The sequence below is a fragment of the Punctularia strigosozonata genome (assembly GCF_000264995.1).
Source record: "Punctularia strigosozonata HHB-11173 SS5 unplaced genomic scaffold PUNSTscaffold_7, whole genome shotgun sequence".
NCBI lineage: Eukaryota > Fungi > Basidiomycota > Agaricomycetes > Corticiales > Punctulariaceae > Punctularia > Punctularia strigosozonata.
In genome coordinates, this window is record NW_006767439.1 from 1,436,687 (window position 1) to 1,453,820 (window position 17,134).

A 17,134-nucleotide genomic window follows, 5' to 3' on the forward strand; every position below is an offset into this window, starting at 1 on the left:
GAATAGGGAATAGGGTAAAGTGAAGGGGGAGAAAGGGAGAAGTCAAGTCAAAAAAAAAACGCTCACCGTTTCTTGGAGGTGTAGGACGTGGGGGGCGCGGCGGGCTGGCGGGCGACTTTGCGGGGGAAGAGGTCGGCGGCGTTTTCGCGGAAGAGGAAGAGGATCTGGGCGAGGCGTTCGCGGAGGTGGAAGGCGGAGGAGAGGATGGCGACGGAGGAGCCGAGCTGGCGGGCCGCGTTCGAGAAGTTGCGGAGCTGTATTTTTAAAAACAAAATTAAATAAAAAAATGTTCAGAACTGGTTTTTGAAGACGTGTGAAGAAGAGAGAGGTTGGAGAGAGAGATAGTCAGAGAGAAAGAGAGAGAGAGCCGGGGGGGGGGATATTGTCGTTTGGGTTTGAGGAGAACATGCGAAAAGGGAGGAATATAGTCACCTCGTTGTCCAGGTTGGTGATGCGTCTAGGGGTGTCGAGTATATCAGCAAAAAAATAACGTGTTGGTGGATATAGCCGTGATCGAATAGACTGACTTTGCGAACTTGTTGAACGTCTCCCCGCCCGCGACCTGGTGCTGCTCGTCCACGGTGGCTATGCAAAGCGACATATACGTCAGACGGATTTCATTCGATCATCCCACCGGAAAGAACAAAGTGGAAGACCGGGAAACCCCCGATCGAGGGCGTTGATCCCCATATTTAAGGGGAAGACGAATGACCACTCACGGACATCGTGGTCGTCCTCGAAACTGCGCTGCTGCGTCGACCGTCGACCGGCTACCGCTACCGAAAACCAAACAAGCGTGTGAGAGAAGAGAACGGTAGGTAGAAGGTGGGAGGGAGAGGGCGAGGACGCACCGGCGTCGACGAGCTCCTCGTCGTCCTCCTTCGTCAGCTCCGAGAGCGCATCGAGCAGGCTGAGCAGCGTCTCCTTCCGCTTGTTGTTCCCCCGCCTACCGGGACGCCGTGGGTGCCCGGGCTGGTCGAGGATGGGCGTGACGGTGCCCGCGACGAGGTTTTGGAGGTTGCCGGTGACGCTGGAGGCTGCGGCACGTGGAGGTGAGTGGGCGTAATGAACGTGCGGAGGAGATGCGGGGAGAGGAGAGGAGGGGCGCGGGGGCGTGATGGGCGTTAGGCAGGTGCGGCAGAGGGTGGGTGTCATGAGGGGAGGAGGGTGGTGAGGAGAGGGGGGGAGGGAGGCGACGGACGCGTACCTCGCCCCATGGTTCATTCCACCGCACGGGTGTGCTACGCGAGGATCCGTGACGCGGTTCGTTTCGGGGGTATGTAAACGCGATAGGTGCGGCCGGCTGATCTTCTCCGCGATTTCGTGGTATCCGAGCGTCAAGTCCGCGTCGTCTCAGGCGTCGTCGTAGGGGAGCGGGAGCAGAAAACAGGGAGCCCCGGAGATCTTGGGGAGAAGAAGACTGAGGGAACAGGGCCTCGGGATCGTTGTTGGCCGCGTTCCCCCCCCATCCCGCCTCATGGCGCAGGCGCTAACCGCCTACACGTCCAGACAAGACGACGGCGGAAATCGCGTGGATTGCACGCCATGTGGTTACCGTGCGCCAAATCCACGTGAAGTCCATGTCGCGTCCAATGTCAATTGACGAGATTGGCGCGCAGTGGAATGCCACTCAACCTGGACTGTAGAATACAACTGTACCGCGGTTCCAGTAAGATTACATTGTGTAGCCATTGGTAATCCACAGTTCGGCTTCGTGTTTTCCATCGCGAGCCGCCAGAGCCGTCACGTGTGCAAGGACTTGCCAAAGTCGATGGATGATTCGTGCCAGCACAGCAGCGGCAACGCGCGCGGTCAGCTCCAACTCATCTCCCGCCAACAGCGCCAGCGAAGACAATAGTCGTTAGGTTCACTCTCGCCATGGCCAAGGGCACGGGCCATGGTAGAGTCATGCCACTCTCTGAGCCTGCTCAGAGAGTATGGGTCGGGAGATGGGGTGTGCGTCTATAGCGGTTGTGCCCACCGTTGCAAGATGAACCCCCGGACGACCTGGCATGCCAACCCCCCAACAATCTATGTGTCCTCACAGTGCTGTGCGCATTTCGAATATGTTTGATATGCTGAGGGCGCGGTACGTTCGGAGTTTTCCTCTTACCTTTGTAAAGACAATGCGCTCATACTTTCATCCAGGTGTGCCGTTGCACCCCCGTTCTCGTCATCCACCCAGCCCCGCATGCTCGTCACCCACGGTCTCGCGCGGCGCCGCTTCTCGCGCCTGCCATCCGCCCAGCACCGAACGCGAGCCGCCAACGCGGTCGCGCTCAGCGCCACTTCCATCCCCCGCCCAACGCCGATCCATTCCCCCGCCCTTGCCGTCTGCGAGCCGCCAATGCGGTCGCGATCAGCGTAGCTTCCACCCCGTGCCCTCTTTCGCCCAGCACCGAACGCGAGCCGCCAACGCGGTCGCGCTCGGCGCAGCTTTCTTTCGCCCAACGCCAAGCGCGAGCCGCCAACGCGGTCGCGCTCAGCGTGGCTTCCATCCCCCATGCCCTCTTTCGCCTGACGCCGAGCGTTGGTCCCCCGCCCTTCTTCCACCCCCATGCCCTCTTTCGCCCAACACCGAGCGCGAGCCGCCAACGCGGTCGTGCCCGGTGCAGCTTCCATCCCCCGCCCTTGCTGTTTGCGAGCCGCCGTCCTCATGCTGCACGCCGATGCCGCCGCCGCCGCCGCCAGGGCCAGCAGCGATAGCGCCAACCACCCCGGCCATCAGCATGCCCCAAGAGTGCCGCAACGCGCACGCTCCTCGTGCTGCACGCGCGCCGCCCCGTTCGACTGGGCATCGTTTGCCAACGCGCCGTGCGGTCACGAAACGGGCGGGCAATGCCCCGAGAGGCGTGCCAGCAGCGGGATGCCCAACTTTGACCACCACCACGGAAGACACGCACCTCCCTCGTGCTGCACGAGCTCGCTGCCCCATTCGACCGGGATTGCTGGCCGAAGGCACTGTGCGGTCACGGAACAGGCGGGCAGTGCACCGAGAGGCATGCCAGCGGCGGGAGACCGGACAAACAGGAGGCTTGGACCCCGACGGTGTGTGCGTGTCCCGCCTCACCCCTTGCGCAGCTCTCCCTCTCCGTCGTCCACCCACCATGTCCGCTGCCGCCGCCGCCAGCGCCAGCCGGCAGAGGTATCTTGACGCTGCAGCAGCGCCTCGGGCTTGCGGCGCAGAGCTCGCCCGGGAGCGAGTGGGCGGAAGACGACGTGCTCGACGGCTCGCCTGTCCCACCGGTGCCCGCTCTACCGCGCGAGTTCGCCGACATGGAAGACGAGGATGAAGAAGCGTTCGGCGGCGTGGAGGACTCGCCCCTGAGCAAACGCGATAACCGGACGAGCGTGGACGGCATGGATCCCGCGTTCGCGAATGTGCTCCGCCGCTCGGCCTCGGCCTCGTCGCTCCCGCAAAACCCGTCGCCACTCCGACAACAGACCCTCACATCGTCCGTGCGCGGCCGCGGTGGAGGCACCGTCGGTCGCAGGCGCGGCGGCGCAGCGTTCCAAGAGGCGCGCCCGCCGAGCTTGGTAGGCGCACCTGAGGCGCTTGCGATGGAGCTCGGTATTGGCATGGCGTCGCTCGAGGAGGATCCGAAGCCGGAGAAGGAGTACGTCGACTTTGGCGCGCAGACGGAGGCGCCAGAGGAGGATACGCTCGTTCTCGACAAGCAACTAGTTCCCGCGCCTGTTGCAGAGGAGCAGGTGGAGGCACCGGTGGTGCCGGTAGTGGAAAGGGCCGAGTTTGGCGTGCAGGTTGATCCGGAACCGGTGCCCGCCCCGGTGCTGGTGCCGACCGTGGTGAGCCGCGAGTCGTCAAGCCAAACAGAGGTGCCGCCCGCGGTCGCCAAGGGCGAAATGGGCATCCAACACGATCAGCCTGCCCTTGCCCCTCCACCCGTACTGCTGAGCGTGCCAAGTGTAGCGACGGTCGACAGCGAAACGCAAACGCCCGTAGTGCCTGGCGCGTTCAAGAACTTGGCGAACGCGGAAACTCAAACGCCCATCGCCGCAAAGGACGAGCAGGCTGAAACGGACGAGTACGAGCGTTCGCGTCGAACGACCATCACCCGCGCCGACCTGCCCAAGCTTGCACTCTTCGACCGGAGCGGTGATACCACCATCACTCGCCCTCAGAGCGAGCGCATCGTGGAGCAAGCAACCGCTGAATCCGAGTACGGTGACGACGGCACTGCGACCGAGACAGGGCCACTGTCCGACACCGAGCCGGAGACAGAGACAGAGAATGAGCAGGAGGTATGGACGGACGCGCGGCAGAGCGTGCTTCTCACCTCCGCTACTCAAAGCGAATCCGGCGCGGACGACTTCCAGAGTATCATGACCGTCACCGACAACGACTATTCGGACGACGAAGAACGTTACTCGTTCCGGGGTCCCCCATCGGCGCACGGTGCATCGCGCTCCAGCCTGCCGCTTTCGACGAGGCAAGGCAGGGACTCGGAGCGTGGCCCTGCCAGCGCCGGCCCAAGCGCACGTCCTCGCCTTGATTGTGATGCAGCTGCGCGATAACCTCGTGCAGGTGACCGACTGGCACGAACCTTGTTCGCTTTGCCACCACACTGTTGTACACAAGATGATATTGTCTTCTGGTTATATATACACGTATCACAAGTGACAATATGTTTCAAAATTACTCGCCGTCGTCCGGTAGAGACGGGCGAGTTGAGTCTGACCTGGGCTGACGCGGATGCCTTAGCCGCTGGTCCCGGACGAACGTTGACGGTGCCGGAAACACTCGTTCGGGCCTCAACTGGCTTCGGCGGCGCACCATCCTCGATCACGCATGCGTCGGCGACAAGAACGACCTCTCCTAATCGGCAAGTCCTTCAGCATCATTCGCTGGTCATTTCACAATGACGAACCTTCTGCCACCGTCTCCGCATTCCATGTACACAGGCTATCGGTTCCTTGCTCGTTCACAGCCGGTGACTCATGGCTGGCCACTGGCGATGTGGCCTCTGAGGGCTCCGATGGCGCAGATGTCGGCGCGGCTTGAATAGCTCCACCGGACGTGTTTGCTTGGGCAACCTTGGATGCGGTGAGCTTGGAGGCGAAGACGGGCAAGTTGAGTCTGACCTGGGCCGGTGCGGATGCCTTAGCCGCTAGTCCGGGATGAACATTGACGGTGCCGGAAACACTCGTTTGGGCCTCGACTGGCTTCGGCCGCGCAGCATCCTCTATCACGCAGACGTCAGCGGCAAGAACGACCTCTCCTAATCGGCCAAGTCCTTCAATATCAATCGCTGGCCCCACAATGACGAACCTTGGGATCCTTCAACTTGCTCATTGCGCAGGGACTGCTTATAACGCTGTGTAACCCGTCTCACTAGCTTTCGAGCGGGAGTGGGATGTTCATGACCCCCTATTTCGTCAGATCTTGCAGTCTTTGAACCCCTATACATGATCTGCTTGTTTACTCCTGTTATATGTAGTGTTTACCAATAAATACGTGCGGGTTCACCTTTGAGCTCAGACAGGGGAATCCGCGGAGACACCAGATGAGAATGGGAGGAGGAAAACCCGGTGACCTCCGAATCTGATCATCCCGCCTTGAGTTCACTGCCTCCTGCTATCGCTCCTTCTGACCCCTCTCCATGGACTTCGGTATTCCAGACCTCGATGAAATCGTTGAATACAGACCTGTTACATTAGTAAACCCATCGCGTTAGTGAGAATTGGGACACGCCGTGTTAGTGGAATGCTCACCCCTTTCCAGTTTTCATCCATGGACCGATGAACATGTTTACGTGCACAATCTGTCCGTCACAGCGTCAGCCAATGAACCTTGCAAAAGCACAGCGACATGAGGACACGGAGGAACACACCGCTGCAGTCCGTGCGCGCGATGCCCCTATCCTGACATCCAGCCCCTTTCGTAGCGCTGTTGATCCACAGGACGATTGGACAGAAATGCTGGAGTCCACGCTCTCGCCAGTCCATACCCCGTCATTGCGGAATCCATGGGATCCAGGTGTTGACACTTGGGTCATCGACGATCCTGACTTCTTGTCAGCCACGACCAATCATATTCGGCTATCGAACTCCCCACCATCCGAGTCCAACCATTGGATGGGTCCCATAGACAACGAAGAGTCAAACCCGCCGACTCCTCCCGCATTTCATGGACCAGCACTCAGTTCGGATCCTCCGGACGCAATTTACGACGACTGGGGTGGAAACCTTGCATCGTCAAAGCCGGTTCTATTGCGGAAACGCGACATCTTACCGGAGTCAACCCCCCATGATGTTGAGGACGAAAACCCGTGGCTAGATGATAATACAGGCTGGTCCGCTGCAGTTGGCGATTTGGACGATGACGATGAACCACTGCCGGCGGGAATAGATGCCGAATATGAGGATGAGTTCTACTGGCCATGGGCGAGTCGCGGGGTGAGTGGATGACATGATTATATGGCAATACAACTGACCTCGTCAACATCAGAGCTGCACCATGGACATCATGTCGGCGTTTCCTCGTGCATCAGTATCCGAGTCCGGCTTGGAGGCTACGAAGTGGTTTGCAGAGAAGAATGGTGCAACACGCATACCTTCTGTCAAGCAGGCGAAGAGGCATCGCCGCAACATCGAGAAAATTGCCGGCCTTAATCCTCAGATGCATCAAGGCAATCTGGGGCACTTGTACGTCGTTGAAGACCTGGAAACCATCGTTAAACATGTGAGTCACGCCACAGAATTCAAAAATATATGCTGGATAACAAACTAACCACAACGAACAGGAATTCGCAAACCCTTGCATTGCGAAGGAAGTCCAGCGCTATCCAGAGGATGCTGGTGTTCTTCGACGGGAGTGTTGGCATGGTGATAAGTGGCGTCACGAAGTAGAGGCAAGCCGCGCAGCACCAATGGCTCGCGATCCTGTGTCTGGGAGGGATTACTTCGTCGATGAGTTGGCGTTTGTCATGACGCAGCCCTCCAATGGGTCGCTGGTGTATGTCAGGCGTTGGTTCTCCCGGAACGACACCTTATGGGCAGAAGTCAGCGAGGTCTTTACTGGATCGCGACAAGGTTACTTTGTGGTCGATGCCGCAAGCAATAGGCGTGAGGTTCCACTCACCTCATTCCTTCTTTCAATTGAAGAACTATCCTTGCCGGATGTGTGCGTTCGGTACAACCTACCTCGTCCTGTGAAGGTTGAAGGTAAGCAATCCGTGTAGAGGACACATTTTGACTGGATTGTTGACCTTCGAATAGGAGCTTTGCTTCGGGACGAAGATGGACATTGCCGAACCGTTCCGTATGAGGTCCCGCTCCGCAACAAATGGCGTATCAAAGGGTCCGGTCGTCAGGTGCACAGTTTGCCTTTGTGGCTATACTGCGACGACACGTCAGGCAATGTTTCGAAGAAGTGGAACAAGCACAATTCCGTGTTACTCACCTTCGCCGGTTTGCCAAGACGCAAGGTCCAGAGCCTCTCCAACATCCACTTCCTCTCGACATCGAATATTGCACCGCCGCTTGAGATGATGGAAAATATCATCTCTACCATCAAGAAAGGCGGGGAGAACGGCATCGCGGTCTGGGATTCTTCATTAGACGAAGAAATCCTTGTAATTCCATGGATACTTGCATTTCAGGGTGACAACCCAATGGCGAGTGAATTTGCCTCGCATATCGGGATGAAGGGCAAGTTCTTCTGCCGGATATGCCATGTCTTTAGAGAAGATGCAAGCCAGCGACCTTCTGGAGACGCGGGCAAGAGACAGAGATTGGAGGATTTCATGAAGGTATGATGAGATCGTATTAAGACAGGGTAAAGTGACTGACGTACCTTGTACCGATAGCCAGGCATTCCACGGAGCAAAGCGGAGACAATTCGGAACCTCGAGGCGCAATTGAAAAGAGTTCTTGATGGTGCTCCAAGTGCTGTGAACCATTTGGCGACAGAAACAGGGACGAAGGATAAATATCTGCAATACTTCATCGATCAGCTCGCTGAGAAATGTCGCAAGATCAAAGACGAATTGAAGAATAGTGCACGGAGTGAGGGGTCATCCATGGACTCTGAAGTGGCAGCAGCATTGCAGGCCATTCGTAACAGTTTCCCCGATAATATTTTCAACCCCGCGTTGATGGTAGATGGTATGTCCAGAAATACGATCTGTGTGAAGTAGCTAACCTGAAATGTTGCAGATTTTGATCCACACGTCGACTCACCGGTAGAGCTACTTCATGTGGTCCTCCTTGGCGTCGTGAAATACTGGTGGCGCGATGCGGTCTCCAGACAGGATTCTGAAGGACGCAAACAACTGATAGCAAGAATCAATAGCGTTGCTGCGGGAGGATTGGGTATCAAACCTCCGGATGGTCGTATTCTCGTCAATTATGCCGGATCCCTCGTGGGACGTGATTTCCGCGTGATACTTCAAATCGCTCCGTTTGTACTGGTTGACATGATTCCGATAAGGGCGTACGAAGCTTGGTTGTCCCTTGGTCGACTTGCGCCACTACTCTATCAGCCTGAGATCAGTGACATTGAGAAATACATGGTGAGTTTCACCATTCGATGCATTAAGCTGGAAGGGACTCACCGCAAGACAATAGCCAAAATTGGAGGATGCGATCTCCGACTTCCTTGCGTGCACGGCACTTTGGAGCCCGCAATGGTTCAACAAACCCAAGTTCCATCTGTTTGTTCATGTGCCAATCCACATTCGACGCTTCGGCCCTGCAATAATCTACGCGACCGAGGGCTTTGAGTCCTATAACGCAGTAATCCGTCAGCGGAGTGTCTATTCAAATCGGCATGCACCAAGCCTTGACATTGCGAACGCACTCAGCCACGCACATGCGGTCAGGCATCTGGTCCTTGGAGGGTACATCCAACTGCAAACCCGTGACACAATTGTTCGACGACAGGCTGGACCTGCCGTCCTCGAGCTCATCAGCGATGTCCAATTTTGCCGTTTGATGAACTTATCGGATTTTGACCGCATAGAAAAATGTACGTGCCTGAGGAAACACATCACAATCCAGGATTAAAATCATGATTGCAGGCACCTACCGTCCAATTCCGCGCAACGAACAGGACAGTATGGTGTACACTCGGCCAGAATTCGAAGCGGCAATCAATCTGCCCCACGTTGAGCTCGTCAGAGCCAAATCCCTGCAAATCGGTAACGGTGACGTACTGTACCGCAACAAATTCTTGATCTACCGTCGTCGGAGCAACCTCTCTTTGGGCCGGATCGAGGAGATATTGATAAATGGCAATAAAGGAGTAGTGCTGGGGATTCTCGTGAGGCCGTGGACTGTCGACGAGATAGTTTTGCCATACCGAATGCCCCGTATCGTGCAGAGCGAATCAGAGCTCATATTTCTGCCAATCGAGGTGCGTAGATGCTTCACTCTTCTTTGCCTTTGGTTTCATGCGGTATTTTTGCAGGCAATCGTTGGCGCAATCCACGTACATCACAACTGTAGTGCACATGGCTGTGAGACTCAGCAAATCCGGCCAATAATCCAGGAGCGAAGACTGACCGACAAGTTTACACATGGAATCGAACACTCGACCGCGCCTGATGACCTTGTGTTGAATACCGCGCTCCTGCGAAATGCTGAGCCGATTGCGTCCATATCAACACGAGTCCGTTACCCTGGCCTTGACCGGTTAAGGGCAGCAGAAGCGGCACTCGAATTGCGGGTTCAGGCCACCGCAGATGCAGCACAGGCTGCCCTAGAGAAGGCTGCAGTGTTAGCTGCGAAGAAAGCGGAAGTGCAACGGAAGAAAGCAGAGGCTCAGCAGCGCAAAGATGAGGCCGTGCAGAAGAAGCTAGAGGTGCAACAGCGGAAGGAGAAGGCACGGAAGCAGAAGGAAGAGGCGCAGAGGCACAAAGATGAGATGCGGCAGCAGAAGGAGTTGGAAAGAGCAGAAAACAAGCGACGCAAAGAGGAAGAGACCCGACAGCGCAGGGAGCAAACCCAGCAAAGGCAAAAGCGATTGCGCGTGAACTCCAACAATGCGGACACCGACTCCCTGACCACCAGCTCCGGCGTCTTTCCATCACCGCCATCGGCCACCAGATCTCCCAACCTGTATGCCCAGGTCGTTCCATCCAGAGTGCTCAAGCCCCAGACACCGTCACCATCGCACAAGCGCCGCCGGAAAGGGTCTATGACATCTGAACTGGTCATGGGCCCTGGCGCCTCGACTACAACGAACTCGATAACCAGAGTTGCGTTCGAGAGTCGGCATCTCGATGTGTCGCATCTTGGCAGCACTGCCCACCCCTATGGAGAGGATGCGGTGGGCAAGTGATCATCGCCCGGAGGCCATGGCAGCACTGAGGCGAGAGTGGGGGTGAAAACGTCGACAACACTTGTCCTCCAGGGCTTCACAAGCTTCATATCTCACGTATCCCATCCGCCAACACGATTCTCGGCAGTTCTCTCCCACCGCCTCCAAATGCGGCACGCCTCGTGTTCCCGACGTGAGCGGGAATTCCGGAACAATTCGTTGCAACCCGTCTCACAGGTTCTCTCTCATGATGCCCTCTCTGTCTTCGACTTGGATCTTTGCTGTAACGACTTCAAATTCATGGGCTATCATACTGCAGTATCAAATGTATCAGATGTCTTGCAACTCGCTATATGACTATTCCTGGTGGTGCTTTTCAACTGTTTGCCTCATCTCCCCTACGTTCTCGAATTTTTGCTTTCGTTGACCGCGGAGGAGTGTCACAGATGTCCTCTGTTCCACATCGACTCGAGACGTGTTGCCGTCGCGCTGCTGCCAGACGCGCAAATCACGTTACTCTGTTGATCAGTCAAGTGAGCACAGGTTGGACTTCATCGCTGCGTCGTTTTCACTTCAGAACGTCTTCCAGCTTCAAGCACGAACATGCAACGTGCTCAGGTCGAGCGTATGAGCAACTTCTCATCACCTCGCATCTCTCCATATCCACTCTCGGCGCAACGCGTACGCCGGTCGCCAAGCCCTACGTTCCCTACTTCCCTGTCAGAGACTCCTTCCAATCGTGTGAGAACTGACGAATCATTCAGTTTCACGCAATCTTCAGTATCATCGGGAAGTTCAGGCAACGCACCAGCCAATATCGATACAGGGTCAAACAGCATGGGAGACCTCCGCCGGTCTGCGTCAGTGGACTCCCTCGCCGCAGAACATCAAGATTCAGACAGCCATGTTGCTACGCAGCATGGAATGTCCCGGGTACATCCAATGGTTCCTGCTCACATGCAGATTCGTCCTACGGCCAACACGCAGACTCCTTTGGTTGCGACAACGCGCATGCAGCCGCTCGTCAACTACGGGCCTCAAATGCCTTACAACATAACATCTTACATGCCGCCTTCAGGCTCCCGTATCGCCGAAATGCCACAAGTCCGGGCCGCAACGGTTGACCGGATATTGGACTCAATTGGGCTCTCAGGTGCCTCTCGCGAAGATATCCATTGTTTTGCGCAGGCGAGTTCCTTATTTCTCTTAACTAATGTGCCCGCTTATACGGGAGCTGTACAGGCCGACGACGACACGCGGACCATCATGTTGTTCGCGCGCATGGTCCGAAACGAGTGCTCGGTCAAAGAGATCAACTTGGCAATGGCGAGAATTGATGACCGGTTGAGCCAGCTGGATGTTTACATGGAGCGTGCGTACCAATTGTCCCCAAACCAGCAGGTGTGTATGTTCAAGAGTACAAGAAGCTCTTAATTGACAGATGCCATTTCCAGCGGACGCTGAAGAATTACATCAAGCATAACATGATACGCCCACTGAGTACCTACAAGAAGATCTCGAAGAATATGGAGGTGAGCACTGCGTAGATGTAACTCCTGGCTCAAGCTCAGTGCACGCATTGCGTAGCCGACAATCCTCAAGTATGCCGAAAAGCTCAAAATTCCGGAATACGCGAAATCACCGGGCATACGCACGCACGTCAACGACTTCCTCAACTACCAGACCACGCAGATCAAAGCCGCGTTCCACAAGAAGGTTGGGTTCGATCACCCGGTAATATGAGTATACTCTGATTCATCATAGATCGTAGCTCGTGTCGAGAAAGGACACGCTCTGGATGGCTACGTCAAAGATGTCATCCTCCCTTGGCATATTTCTCCGAGGCCGGTGGTGCCGCCTCGCAGCATTATGGCGCGCATAGCTTTATTGGTGAGTACGTCGCGTACGTCTCCATGGGTCCTTCTTCTGATGCGTTGCTACAGTCTGACATTGCGGAGCAAAAGCGCAAGAAGCAAATCAAAGATTTCTGGGCCGCCGTGGAGGCAAAACTGCGGGAGCTTGAAGAGAAGCACGGATCGAACAAGCAGTCGGAGGGATGGAAGCAGTACGTACGACAGCCGGCCTTTCGTGATGCTTACTCACTGGTAAACCAGATGCGACGAAGATTACATTGCGGCCGACAAAGCCAAGTACAAGAATTCGGTCGACGCCAATTTCTACGACATGGATCTCGACGGCGAGACGGACCAGACCTTGCACGGGATCGACTTCAATGCCATCGGCGCGGACGAGGAGGCGCTGGGGCTCGACATGACTGTCAATTAGAGATGTATACCATACCTATGCTACATCTCATGTACAGCTCGATACGGCGCGTTAAGCGTGAAATATCTCTCTCGAACCGTCCAAATGACCCAGACGGCGTCCCCAGGAGGGAGAACGTGGAAACGACCTACCAAATATGTCTGCTGATGCTCAATAGCCGAAGGATGGAAACCAGAGGGCGGTCTCGATGGTTTCCAGTGCCCCAGCAATGCATATCCACTGCGCGCCAATCTTGTGAAATGCCGCGGGATCGGGCGTGTGGAAATGAGGCTGCACTGATAAACGTGGATTCTACCGTCGTCTTGTCTGGACGTGTACGCACGCTGAGCGCCCGACGGAAGGCTCGGCATCACACGCGCCCACGTGCTTCCCACCCACGCCGCCTCCGCGTCTATCGGAGTCGGCGCCCAGGCCCGCCCACTCCCAGATAAAGCGGCGCGCGAGATGAAAGCGATCTGCGTGCTGTCCCTCTCATCACTACCGTGCGCAGTGCTCAGCTACAACATGTGCGAAACAGTTGCCACCCCCCATAACGAGTCTAAAGGACGAAACTTTGTACCCAAGTACAGTGTTGTGCGAGTCGCGACTCGCACCTTGTGGCAAGTCACGACCTGGACGACTAGTTGACGACTAGCCACGACTAGTCGACCGACTCGACTTGGCCGACACGTGAGATGTACGAATAGCACAGCCCATATACCAGAAAAAGAAAACGCCCCTTTCGTATGATTATAACTCCGCTCGCCTTTTACGGACGAGTCAAAAATCGCCTCAAGCTTGTGCGCTACGCCAATGTATGCATCGTGGATTCCCCGAGAGTATCTAGCACAGGCGACGCAGGATCTCTGGCAGTACTGTGTCCGTCGCATCACTTCAACGGGCAAAGCTGGCTACAATATAAACTTAGAGCATTCCCTGAGGACAGTACTATCACTTAGCCCATCCCCACCGGCTTAGCTTAGCACCACTACAACGTCACTGAACATACTTCTTCATTGCATTGACTGCATCTCTGACTGTACAAAGTACCACCTACATCTATGTACGTGTGCTTTCGCGTTTCGCAACGATACTCGCTCTCGAGCTCGTTAACGCTCTACAATTGAAAGTCCGCGCCCGACGTCGGCATTGCTGCCGTCGACTCTCCCACGCCCCTGGTCTGTTGGTCGCGACTTGCACCGGCTACACCCCCAACTGACCCTAACCTCAGCATGATGTGACATGGTGGCACGTTGGTGAGGCCCGCCGCAACGCGCATGTGTTCCCGCTACCATATCATCTTGACATCGTAGAACTGATGTCATAATGAGCTCGCTGCTTTGTCGTGATGGTGTCGGCCGTGATATACTTCAGAGGGTGTGGGTGATAGCAATAAGTTGTTTACTGTGATCTGTGAATGAGGTTAAGAGGGATAACACTTACATATCTGTCTTGATAGCATATGCATGATATTGAGAGCTTTGATACATGTTATTTGGGCATTGTGATGTGAATACATGGGAGATATGTGAGGGAACCCAGTGTGAGCAAGCTGATCTCACTCAAGTCTTGGGGATGAGCAGTAAACAGTGATAAATCAATATCTAGTAATAATGGGTCAACTATCATACCCTGGTCTTCCTCCAACTCAGTATCAGTATCTTCTGGGGTTACAGCTTTGTTCTTCCCTTTGTCACTTTGGGCCTCTCTGTGACTCTTTTTCCGTTCCCTAGTTTGCTTTGCTTTAGCTTGTGCCTCAGCACGCTTAGCTGGACCTGTCTTCTGAAGTACATTTGAAGCTTTAAGGTGGTGTTGCTGACGATTTGGGAATGCATAGGCTGGTGCTGTTAGATGATGGGGTAATATCTCTCTGATTCTTGCAGCATTATGAAGGGCATGCAAGTTCAGGAAATAATAGTCATCATCCGCATGAATGAGTGTGCCCTCAGTCCTTGTAGTTTGTGACCACTCCTGTATTGTGGGTGCTTGTCAGGGATGAAACTGTGGGGCAAAAATATCGGAAATGTGGAGGCCCAATGCACGGGAAAAAGTGGAGATGAACGATACCAAAGCTGAACAGGTCTGGGATGAGTGGACCTAAGTCCAACATGCAAGGGTGTACTGCCCAGACCACAACACAGAGTCGGGTGGATGCGATTCAGAGACAATATCGAGAAGAGTGGTATGCTGACGTCGGAGCAAAGTCGGAGCAAAGCGGGGCAGAGGTGGACTTGACCTGAAGGGTTGCTACACACTCAAGGTCCGCTTAGGAGCAAAGGGGAAAGCCTAGTCGATATTGGAACTGAGCAATATCGTACAGACAAGCTGGTATAAGTACTAAGCAGAACAATGGAAAAGTCGGAGATGAATCTATCATCAGTAAGACAAAGGGAACAGGGAAGAAGATCTAAAGTACATGTGGAACACAAAGGGAATCAGTGCCAAGGAAACCTGGCACAAGGAAGAAGAATATGATGTGAGAATGAGCAAGGACAAACAAAGGGAACATGGGAGAGACAAAGATACGAAAAGTCCACCAGAGATCCGTCAGAGGACCGCAGGAAAATGAGCAGCGAAGAGCAGAGGAGACGTCAGAGGACAATCAGTGATGACGGGCAATGGTCAGTGATGATTGATCTGTGACAGTGCTGTTCCAATGGTACAACCCCTGCCGTGACAGTCATGCTGACATCTGAAAGAATCTTGATCTATATAGCTGCCCCTCAGAACTATGGACACTATTGTAGTGCTATGGATGCTATATAGAAATTGCCCAGTTGCTATATAGTGCTATGGTTGCTATGTAGAAGTAAGGTAGGGCTCATTCATACTCAAGCACTTGTGACATTGCTGTGACATCACGTGAATGTGGACACTTTGGCGCGGTGGGTGGTGTCAGGCGTGACGGCACACCGAGTTATGAGTCCGTTTTCAAGCTCTTCCTGACCTACCTGTGCACGGTACAAGGAGAATTTTACCAATCTGTTCTAAACAGCCTGTGCACACGAGCTCAGAGTACAATATGTATAGAAAAAATATCGAGTTGCATGGGTAGCGGCAAAGTTACTTGGGGTTCAAGGGGTTGCCCCGCCAATGCGTGACAAGACTGGCACGCCATAGTGCTGGGGTATGAATGAGCCCTACCTTAGCTCAGTTGCTATATCGTGCTATATAGTAACTATAGGTAATATAGTTCAAAGTACTAGCTACATAGTGATATATAGCTCATAAGTGCAGTCAATATAGCACCCATAGATTTGGTATGTATCTGTATAGTGGTGATAGCAGGGCTCCCAACTTACACCTTCCATGATCTAAGTCAGTCTCAGGTGTTGAACTGTAATGATAGCCTATACATTGTCAGATATATGCATGAATAAACTATGTACAAGGTTGCTAAGTGTCAAGGAGCTTATGGACTACAGTGATCCACCATTCCTCTGGACAGCACCACTCCCTTGGACACGGGCTAATTTCTCTACATCGCCGGACTCTTGCCTCTTAATTATTTTTTCATATATACCTCCAATGGATCTTCACCATCTCTTGTAGCCCGATAGACAATATGTTGTGTTTTACTCGAATGAAAAATCGGAAACACCATGGTGGCTGTGCTGTTCAATTTTATCTGGGCTCTGAGGGGTTTGTGAGCTACTGTACAACAAATCAGTGTACATATTCAGATTATAGAGTGTTGAAAGCACTATCTGCAATTGAGCTCATGAGGGTACATGTATTAATGGGCCCAATATCGCTCCATGTTTCTGCAAGCTTCGGCGGAGCAGCAGCAAAGGCAGCCATGTGACTGTCGGGTAACCTCAGAAAGCTTTCCCGCGCTCACACCGGCAATACGGCTAAGTCACAAACGGCGTGGGAAAACCACTGTCCAGAGGAACGGTAAAGTGGCTGTGAGGGGGTCACCCGTATTATGGCTCTCAGAATTTTTGTAGGATACCTACTACTCCAAAAATTTTTGGGTAGATGGGCAAGATGTATGGCTAACTAATGATACTAAGTTGAAGAAGAACGAGAGCCTATGGGGGGAGAAATGCGCAATACAGTTTTTCCTGTCCAAGGGAACGGTGGATCACTGTATATGAGACACAGTGGCCAACGCGGACTTAGAGATTCAACGCAAACCCATGCGTCACGTGACCTGGCCGTGACGCGTGTTTGCCCTCCGCGCTGGCAAGTGTGCTGTCTCAGCCCACCGCGCTGGCAAATGCGTACGACTCAGCGCTGGCAAATGCGCCCGGTGCCGCGCTTGCAAGTGCGCACATCATCGCGCAAGTCTCCGCGCCTGCCCCGACCCTTTGAGTGCCCACCCCGCCCCTGCCGTCTGCCCTTCCCCGAGCGCGAGCCGCCAATGCGGTCGCGCTCGGCGCTGCTTCCACCCCCGCCCCTGTCGTCTGCCCTTCCCCGAGCGCGAGCCGCCAACGCGGTCGCGCTCAGCCTAGCTTCTACCCGCCGTCCCCACTAGTCGCCTCCCCGCTCAGCCCCGAGCGCGAGCCGCCAACGCGGTCGCGCTCCGCGTCGCCTCCCCTCTCGCCCACGCACTTCACCCAGCCCTGAGCGCGAGCCGCCAAC

General features: G+C 54.8%; 4 protein-coding genes across 4 annotated transcripts in view; 3 read left to right on the forward strand and 1 right to left on the reverse strand.

The window, feature by feature from the left end:
- PUNSTDRAFT_88042 (uncharacterized protein) overlaps window positions 1-1,383 on the reverse strand; it is a 6,128-nt gene extending 4,745 nt beyond the window's left edge. The window contains exons 1-6 of the mRNA XM_007384492.1: window positions 1,208-1,383; window positions 852-1,037; window positions 720-776; window positions 528-585; window positions 433-457; window positions 67-254 (exon numbers count right to left, since the gene is read on the reverse strand). Of these exons, the coding sequence (XP_007384554.1) occupies window positions 67-254; window positions 433-457; window positions 528-585; window positions 720-776; window positions 852-1,037; window positions 1,208-1,217 (524 nt within the window). The 5' untranslated portion in view covers window positions 1,218-1,383. The remainder of the gene's footprint in view (window positions 1-66; window positions 255-432; window positions 458-527; window positions 586-719; window positions 777-851; window positions 1,038-1,207) is intronic.
- Window positions 1,384-2,066: 683 nt separating this feature from the next.
- PUNSTDRAFT_144127 (uncharacterized protein) lies at window positions 2,067-4,650 on the forward strand. Its single transcript, XM_007384493.1, has 2 exons — window positions 2,067-2,089; window positions 2,149-4,650. The coding sequence occupies exon 2, from the start codon at window positions 3,277-3,279 to the stop codon at window positions 4,534-4,536; it is 1,260 nt and encodes a 419-aa protein (XP_007384555.1). The 5' UTR covers window positions 2,067-2,089; window positions 2,149-3,276; the 3' UTR covers window positions 4,537-4,650.
- Window positions 4,651-6,487: 1,837 nt separating this feature from the next.
- On the forward strand, window positions 6,488-9,739 carry PUNSTDRAFT_28808 (uncharacterized protein; the record flags this gene model as incomplete). Its single annotated transcript, XM_007384494.1, has 8 exons — window positions 6,488-6,703; window positions 6,765-7,144; window positions 7,205-7,772; window positions 7,830-8,127; window positions 8,179-8,534; window positions 8,590-8,679; window positions 8,746-8,993; window positions 9,022-9,739. Coding segments are annotated over 8 exons (2,874 nt in total), but the record flags the coding sequence as incomplete, so codon positions are not given.
- Window positions 9,740-11,224: 1,485 nt separating this feature from the next.
- Window positions 11,225-12,568, forward strand: PUNSTDRAFT_134982 (uncharacterized protein; the record flags this gene model as incomplete). Its single annotated transcript, XM_007384495.1, has 6 exons — window positions 11,225-11,683; window positions 11,737-11,814; window positions 11,870-11,998; window positions 12,047-12,172; window positions 12,226-12,347; window positions 12,397-12,568. The coding sequence occupies 6 exons, from the start codon at window positions 11,225-11,227 to the stop codon at window positions 12,566-12,568; spliced, it is 1,086 nt and encodes a 361-aa protein (XP_007384557.1).
- Window positions 12,569-17,134: the final 4,566 nt, after the last annotated feature.

Excerpts from the sequence above, each read along its gene's own strand:
- PUNSTDRAFT_144127 (XM_007384493.1), top strand. The coding sequence starts at position 3,277 with ATGGAAGACGAGGATGAAGAAGCGTTCGGCGGCGTGGAGGACTCGCCC.